The sequence below is a fragment of the Galeopterus variegatus genome, unplaced genomic scaffold, assembly GCF_000696425.1.
Source record: "Galeopterus variegatus unplaced genomic scaffold, G_variegatus-3.0.2 Scaffold2684, whole genome shotgun sequence".
NCBI lineage: Eukaryota > Metazoa > Chordata > Mammalia > Dermoptera > Cynocephalidae > Galeopterus > Galeopterus variegatus.
This window is the reverse complement of record NW_007728795.1, coordinates 207,676-216,913: the sequence shown is the minus strand read 5'-3', so window position 1 is coordinate 216,913 and position 9,238 is coordinate 207,676. Positions and strand designations below refer to the sequence as shown.

The 9,238-nt window shown below is 37.3% G+C and overlaps 1 protein-coding gene across 2 annotated transcripts in view; it reads right to left on the bottom strand.

Annotated features, from left to right (window-relative positions):
* Positions 1 to 8,440, bottom strand: part of LOC103598624 (zinc finger protein 717-like) — a 22,284-nt gene extending 13,844 nt beyond the window's left edge. For both annotated transcript variants that reach the window (XM_008582661.1, XM_008582660.1), the window contains exon 1: positions 8,426 to 8,440. In XM_008582661.1, coding sequence (XP_008580883.1) covers positions 8,426 to 8,440 — 15 coding nt within the window. The remainder of the gene's footprint in view (positions 1 to 8,425) is intronic.
* Between the last annotated feature and the right edge of the window lie 798 nt (positions 8,441 to 9,238).

Here is a 9,238-nt window from a genome sequence, read left to right as displayed (position 1 = left end):
GAGGGTTGCGATCCGTTGCCGGACACGGAAAAAGACAAAAGACAAAAAAAAAAAAAAACTGAAAAGCATACACACACAAGAAAAAGACAAAAGGAACAGAACATAATATGTGAAGAGTGTTGGACAATGTCAAAAATTGTAATACAGAGTAATGAGAAAACCAGCAGAAGAGAGATGGAGAAAAACAAGAGAAGAAACAGAACAATAATATCTGAGAACTTCCACAAATTAATCTCAGGCACCAAACCAATGATCAAGGGAGTTAAGATTGCACAGAATCAGATAAATGCCAAAAATCTATACCTACGCATGTAGTTCTCAAACTTCAGAAAATCAAAAATAATAAAAAAAAATCTGAAGCCAGAGGGACAAAAAAATATCTTACCTAAAAAGAAACAAGGTAAGAATTACACCCAAAATCCCCTGAGAATCTGTGTAACTGAGAGAGTACAGTGAAATATCCAAACAGTAGATTAAAGAACTCTACAACATAGAGTCCTGTACACTATGAAATCAACCTGTAAAAAAGAAGAAAAAATAAAGACTTTCTCAGGGAAACAAAAATTGAGAGAATCTGTTGCCAGTACACCTGTATTGGAAGCAGTGTGGGGGGGGAAAACATGAAGAAGAAAAAAGATAGGTTAGAATCAAGATATACATAAGGAAAATGAAAGAAATAAGTGAAGGTTCAATAAAAAAACTTTTAAAAAATTGTTTATTCATTGCAACATAGTTGATTGTAGATATCTTTGAGATAAAGAATTGGATATCAATATATGTGCAATAGGTGATGTTCAAATCAGGACAATTAGTATGTTCTATATACAGTGTAATCGATTTTTGTGACCCTTTACAAATACCTCCCTTCCCCCATCCACCTGAGCATTTCCTCTTTCTAGTAACCTCACTTCTGTTTTCTACTCTTGAAGTTCAATGTCTAATAGGATTACCCACCATCCTAACACTGTCACCGAGGGGGTCAAGTTTGGGGGGGACATTCAGTCCAAGGCAGGGAAATATCAAAATTTTAATGTTACCTGAAGAACAATATTGTGATTGTTGTATATTTCTCTTATTTAATTTTTAAGTTATTTATTTTCTTAGCTGTCACATATAAGTGAGAACATGCAAAATTTTTCTTTCTGTACCTGGCTTATTTTACCTAACATATTTTTTTCTAAATTCATCCATGTTTCTGTGAATGGCAATATTTCATGCATTTTAAAGGCAGAGTAGCATTCCATTGTATAAGTATAGCAAATTTTTCTTATCCAGTCTTCTGATAATGAACATTTAGATTGATTCCAACTCTTGCCTACTGTAAATAGAGCTGCAATAAACATTGAGTACAGGCGTCCCTTCTTCATAATTATTTCCAATCCTTTGAATATATACCCAGCAGTGGGATTGCTCAATCATATGGCAGTTCTATCTGTAATTGCTTGAGGAACCTCCACATGGTTTTTGATAATGGCTGCACCAATTTACAGTCCCACCAACAGTATAGGAGGGTTCCTCTTTCTCTGCATTCTCACCAGCATTTGTTATTCTCTGCCTTTTTGATAGTACCCAGTCTAACTGGAATGATATGGTATTTCAATGTGGCTTTGATTTACACTTCCTGGATGCTGAGTGATGTTGAGCATTTTCTCCTGTATCTGTTGGCCATTTGTATATCTTCCTTTTGGAAATGCCTATTCAGCTCCTTCACCCATTTTTAAAATCAGACTATTTGTTATTCTGCATTTAAGTTGAGTTACTTGCATATTCTAGATATTAATCCTTCATCAGACGCAGTTTACAAATAATTTCTCCCACTCTGTAGGTTGTTTTTTTCCTCTGTTGTTTCTTGTGCTGTGCAGCAGCTTTTCAATTTGATATAATCCCATTTGGTTTTCCTTTTGTTGCCTATGATGTGGGGGTCATATTCATAAAGTCTCTGTCCAGTCCTACTTCCAGAACTGTTTCCCCTATAACTTCTCTTTTAGGAATTTTATAGTTTCAAGTCTTATATTTAACTTTTTAATCCATTTCTTCCAATCCAATAGCATGGAATATCTTTCCACTTTTTGTTGTGTTCTTTCATTTCTTTCAACAGTGATTTGTAGATTCCACTGTTGAGATCTTCCACATCCTTCGTTAACTGTATTCCAAGATATTTTATTTTGGGGCTGAGTACTGTAAATGGAATATAGCTTTCTTGACTTTTTTTTCCTGCTACTTCAAAAACACTAGTGATTTTTGCATGTTGTTGCTTTACTGAAATTGTTTACTGACTCTAAGAGTTTCTTTGCAGACTTCTTAGGCTTTTCTGTATCACTATCTCTGCAAACAGGGATAATTCAACTTTCTCTTTTCTGTTTGGGATGCCCTTGCTTTCTTTCTCTTGCCTGATTCCTCTGGCTAGTACTTAAATAACAGCTGAGGGTAGATATCCTTGTCTTGTTCCCATTCTTAAGAAAAAGCTTTCAACTTCTCCCCATTCGGAATGACAATGACATTAGGTTTGTCATATATGGCTTTTATCATGTTGAGATACTTTCCTTCTATACCTAATTTGCTGACTCACTTTACCATGAAGTGATGTTGAGTTTTGTCAAATGCTTCTTCAATGTCTGTTCAGATAATCATATGGTTTTTCTCCCTGATTTTGTTGATGGAGTGTATCGCATTTATTGACTTGTGTATGTTGAATGATTCTTGCATCCCTGGGATGAATCCTACTTGATCGTGATGTATAATTTTTTGTATGTGTTGCTATGTTCTACTTGTGAATATTTTACTGATGGTTTTCCCATCTATATTCATCAAATATATTGGCCTATAGTTTTCTTTTTTGGTGGTGTCTTTATCTGCTTTTGGGATCAGGGTGATGTTTGCCTCAGAATGAGTTTGGGAGAATGACCTCTGTTTCAATTTTTTGGAATAGTTTCAAGAGAATTGGTATTAATTCCTCTTGAAAGGTTTGGTAGAGTTCAGCAGGAAAGCCATCTGGTCCTGGCATTTTCTTTGTTGGAAGATTGATGATTGCTCCTTCAATCTCATTGCTTGGTATTGGTCTGTTCAAGTTTTCTATATTTTCTTGATTCGGTCTTTGTAGTTTCTGAGTCCAGAAATTTCTCTATTTTGACCAGGTTTTCAAATTTATTTTTGCATAGTTGTTTATAATAGTGCCCAATGATTCTTTGTGTTTCTGTGGTAACGGTTTTCATGTCTTTTTTCATTTCTGATTATTATTTGTGTCCTCTCTATTTTGTTAGCCTACCTAAAGGTGTGTCTATTTTTATTATCTTCTCAAAAAACACTTTTCCTTTTATCGATCATTTGTATCATTTGGGGCGGGTTCTATTTCATTTAGTATTGATCTGATTTAATGATTTCTTTCTTTCTTTTTTTTTTTTTTGTCCTTTTTGAGACCGGCTGCACCGCACTCAGCCAGTGAGCACTGTGAGCGCACCGGTCATCCCTATAAAGGATCCGAACCCGCAGCAGGAGCGCTGCTATGCTCCCAGCGCCGCACTCTCCCGAGTGCGCCACAGGCTCGGCCCAATGATTTCTTTCTATCTACTACTTTTGTCATTGTTTTATTTTTCTAATTCTGTGAGGTGTAGTGTTCAAATATTTATTTACAGCCCGTCTAGTCTTCCAATATAAGCATTTATCACAATCAATTTCCCTCAGTACTGCTTTTGCAGTATCCCACATGTTTTGGTATGACTTGTCTCTGTTTTCATTACTTTCAAGAAACTTTTTGAATTCCTGTTTAATTTCTTCTTGGATCCATGTCATACAGGAGATTGTTGTTTAATTTTCACATATTTGTAAACTTTCCAGAGCTTTCTTTGTTATTGATCTCTAGTTTAAATCAATTGCTATCAAAAATATAAATGAAATAATTTCAATTATAAAAATTTGCTGAGACTTGATTTGTGACCTAACGTGGTGTATCCTTGAGCACGTTCATTGTGCTGAGGAAAATATATATGCTGTAGTTGCTGAATGAAATGTTCTGTAGATGTCTGCCAAGTCCAATTGGTCTAAAGTGCAGTTTAAATCATGTGTTCCTGTTGATTTTTCACCTAGATGATGTGTCCAGTAATGAGAGAGGGGAACTCATGTCCCCAACTATTATAATATTAGAGTCTATCTATTTCTTCAGGTCTAATAGCATTTGCCTTAGTTATCTGGGTACTCCAATGTTGGGTGGATATATACTTATGATTAGTATCTCTTCTTACTGGATAGATCCCTTTATCATTAACCCGATCAGTCAGTCTGTGTCTTTTGAGTGGGGTATTTAATCCATTTACATTAAGAGTTACTGTTTAAATATGTTGACTTGCTCCTGTCATTTTGATTTTTGTTTGTATGTTTGAAATACCTCTTGTTCCTTTATTTCCATTTTATAGTTTGTCTTCTGTGTTTGTTGTTTTTTTGAGGTGGTTAGATAGAAGATTTTTTTCTCTTTAATATTAGCATTTTTGTTCTATTAATGGATATTATTCCTTTATATTCATGGTAATGATTATTGTTGTTCAGATATGAGATGTAGTATACCTTTCAGAATATCCTGTGCGGCTGGTCATGTGGTTGTGAAAACCCATAGTATTTGTTTTTATGGAAAATAGAGCCAAAATTTGCTGAGTTTAAAAGAAAACTACTTTTCAACACAAGTTTTTTCCAACAAAATATTTTCAAAGACACAAACTACTTTGTTTCAAGAATTACAGTGTTTTGTTTAAGAAATATATTTCTGGGCCGAGCCCGTGGCACACTCGGGAGAGTTCGGCGCTGGGAGCGCAGCAGCGCTCCCGCCACGGGTTCGGATCCTATATAGGGATGACCGGTGCGCTCACTGGCTGAGCACAGTGCGGCAGGTCTCAAAAAGGACAAAAAAAAATATATATATATATATATATATATATATTTCCACTATTCTAAGTACGATAGGGTGTGATACATAGACAGTGCCTGATAAATAAAACTCCTTAAGAAATAGCTGCCTCAGAGAGAAGGCGAGGCCAGAGAACAAAGGGCCTAACACAGAGGTAGCATTGGTATGATGGATTATAGTACAATGGAAGCCTGTGCTTTTTAGAAATGTACAAGGGTAATTTCCCTAAAGAGCATAATTAGAAAAAAATTCTTAAAGGGTCATTGGGTTTTCAACTACTATAACCTAAAAATAGGCAAAGAAATTGGTCAACTGCAAACAGGCATTTAAGAAAAATGGATGTTGACAGAGAATAGTGAGAGCCCAGAGGGCACAGTGCAGAAGTAGGAGACACTGTTTCCAGAGACAAACATGAGGCCCTAATCAAAGAACTAAACCAGGTGCCCAATGTGCAAAACCTACTGCTCAAACCAGTGCCTGCAGGGTTCTGTCCCTTACCACCCACTGTGTCTGAAGGGAAGTGCCCAAATGTTTATGCCATTGTCCTCAATGTGAGCTGGCCACATGTTGAGGAGATGAAAATAACATGTCACTGGACATGATTTACTTGGGTTTTCAGTAAATGGTATAACAGTAGAAGATTTCTAGGGCTCTTGAGAGGGGCAAAATACATTTTGCATGTGGTAGAAACTTCTGGCCAGAAAGCAAACTGTGGTCTATTAAAGACTGCTGCAAAGTCTTACTATTCCTCTTATTGAGAGGTGGAATCTAATTGTCTTCCTTTTGAATCAGGGCTGCTCTTAGTGATGTGCTTGACTAAAAAAATGGGTTAGGAGACATGCCTTGGTATCTGAGTATAGATAACCAGATGCCTCAGAGCCACTTCCTGGGCCTCTTGGACAACTGCCGTAGGAGAAGCCAGACAAACCTGACTACCTTGAGACTGCCAGACTCTGAGGAAGCCCACCTGGCCACAAAGAGAGGGCTGGATGTCTGCCCAACGTCCCCAGCCACTAGTGTTCTTCCATATGAGACCAGACACATCATGTAGCAGCCAACCTACACTGTCCTTTTACAGTCTTACCCACAACACTCCAACACAGAGTAAGGAAGAAATTCTTATTCTAAGCAACTTGGTTTTGTATCACTTTGCTACACAGCTGATCACTGGAACACCAAACAAGTCATTAGAAACCATAGACAGTACTGTGATATGCAACAAGAAGAATGTAGGTTCACACTGAACATTAAGTCCAAAATAAAGCGAGCATTTCACATCTTATGTTACGTCTCAAACTCTGAGAATGTCAACCTTCAGTTAACTATTTTGTCACTTTTCTTTCTTAACCGACTATTAGCTATGGTTTTGGTTTATAAATATACTGATGACTAATGCACACAACCATTTTTCTCATTCATTTCTAAGTGATTACCTGAAACAGGAGCATAAAATACAATATGTAAGAAAGTTTAAAAATATGACAAGTCTTCTTGAACTAGGAACAGAAAACTGTACAGTAGGAAAAACTGCACGTAGAATCACTGACATAAATTTATAGAAGCAAAATGAACAAATTATGAAAATCTGCAATTTCTGTTTTTATTTTTTGCATGCCCTTTTATTGGCTCTTCATGAATGTCCCACTAACTTCTGAAGGCTTTCTTCCCTCAGACTATTAAGGATGTCACCACAGGTACTTGTTAGAAGCACAGGTCACCAGGGATTGAATCTCATCACCCAGGAAACATGCCCTTCAGGGTTTTACAAGAATATTTCCAATGGAACAAAGTTATTGTCTTTATAAGTACCAACACCTCCTCCCCCTATATAGGCAGTGTATACAGAAATCTGAATAAATGAAAATAACAAGCAAACAAAAGTAGCAAGAATTGACACCACAAAGGATTAGACACAAGAAACAGGGAAGAGTCCAGAAAACATCCCATTTCACTGGCTTGGGTCACTGCATGGATCGTAGTGATACCACATGTAAGAGAAAAGAAGTAGATATCATTTTCATTTTGGATTCATTGACCTTAAGGTACCTTTTGAATAGCTACAAAAAGCAGTCAACAGCGAGTCGAACCTATGACCCAAGGAAAAGAGAAGAAGTAGAAAAGGGAAGAAGCTAAAGAGAACCAAGAGTGTAAACTACAGAGGAATGAATCAGTCAAGAAGAGCACAGTGAGAATAGCACCCAGAATGAAGCCCTGTGATGAGCAATGTTTAGAAGAAGAAAGAAGAAGGAAGAAGAGAGAAAACCATCGGTAATGCCATGAGAGAAACTAACACAGAAGACTTTCCATGAGATCACGAACAGCAGTTTCAAATGTGGCAGAGGATTCAAGTTAGAAAAAGACTACAGAATCGGCACTGGATTTCGCTGTAATTTAAGTGATAATTCCATGTTTTATCCATGAATTAAGTACAGTCGTCCAAATCTGTACACAAACCACAGGACTTGTAAGTGAAGCCATCTTGAATCAACAGCCTCAGTCACAGCACCAGGTCACTAAAGCTACATTTGCCATCCAGGTAACGCTAGCATAACAACTGCCCAGCTGAGTACACTCAACATGTCGATCCATAGAACTTCAAGGAAATAAAATGGCCAAATATTTGAAACCATTGCATTTTTTTTTTGTCCTTTTTTTGAGACCGGCCGCACTGCGCTCAGCCAGTGAGCGCTGTGAGTGCACCGGTCATCCCTATATAGGATCCGAACCCACGGCGGGAGCGCTGCTGTGCTCCCAGCGCCGCACTCTCCCGAGTGCGCCACGGGCTCGGCCCGAAACCATTGCATTTTGATTTGTTCTTACACAGCAAATGCTAAATAATACATGTAAGCCCCCAGAACTTGGAATATTTAAACAAAATTATGTGGGTGAGAAAGTCTTAAATTACATGAAACCTTACAGTCTACTTATTCAGCAACATGTGCCTTAGCACTCACCAACCATTTCCTCTGTGGAAAGCTATGTGTTTATTTGCAGGTTGGCAGTCAAAAACATTCTAATAGAGATGGAATTTCAGAATTTAGTGCCAGGCCTGGTCCATGGCTCACTTGGGAGAGTGTGGTGCTGATAACACCAAGGACAAGGGTTTGGATCCCCATACAGGGATGGCCGGTTAGCTCACTCAGGAGAGCATGGTGCTGACAATACCAATTTAAGGGTTAAGATCCCCTTACCAGTCATCTTTTTAAAAACAACAACAAAATTTAGTGCCAATATATCCTCATATCCCATGAGAATTCGGTATATTCTCTTCTCAGGTCCACTCCAATCATGTAAAAAAAGCATCTGCTTTTTTGACATAACATTAGACAGACCAGAGACAAATTTTTATTCAACTTAGATACTCTGAGTTATTAAATCTTTGTATATGTACATGCAAACTTGACCTTACATATGTACATTTCCTTCAGGCTGAGGTTTACTCATTTCTGCTTTTTCATTTTAATTCATGCTCCTCGTAGTACCCAGGTAATACAGTGAAAAAAATGAAGAATAAATAAAGAAACAACTCACCAGAGATTTATCCATCTTTTCTTGCTCTTGGAAATGCACAGTGCACTCTGGCAGCTTAGCCAGGAGAGGAAGGAATAGAGTGGATTAAGGCGAGAACTGTTGTGGCTCGACCCCAGATTCTCCTGCACAAAACTCTGTACACGTTAGCTGGAAAAGACAGACAAACAAGAAGCCACCCTGTGAGACAACAATCCTTTATGGTCAATAAGTTGTAACAAAGACCCATTAAATGTGCATCTGCAAGTACATTAATTGGTACACATTAGACACACAATTTATTTTTGGAGTTAATAAAAACATACATTACCTACAGATTTAGCAAGAATCAACATTACCTAAAATAAAACTTCACCATTTAAACCAAAGAAAAACACATTGTGTCATTGCTAAAACTAATGCTATAGAAATATAGTTAGGCTGTATTACTATTTTCATATTAATATAATGACTCCACACATGACTCCAGATCAGTGTTTCCACTAGAACACATCTTATTTATATGTACCTAAATATTTGTTTAGTATGCATCATGCAACCCAACATCTTTTACCCATGATCACATAGGTAAAAAATGTACATTATGGGGCCAGCCCATAGCCTACTTAGGAGAGTGTGGTGCTGAAACCAAGGCCAAGGGTTCAGATCCCTAGATAGGGATGGCTGGTTAGCTCTCTTAGGAGAATGTGGTGCTGACAACACCAAGTCAAGGATTAAGATCCCCTTACCAGTCATCTTTTTTAAATAAAATAAAATAATAAAATATAATAAAATAAAATACACATTATGTATATTTCTTTTGGTACACTATTCCAA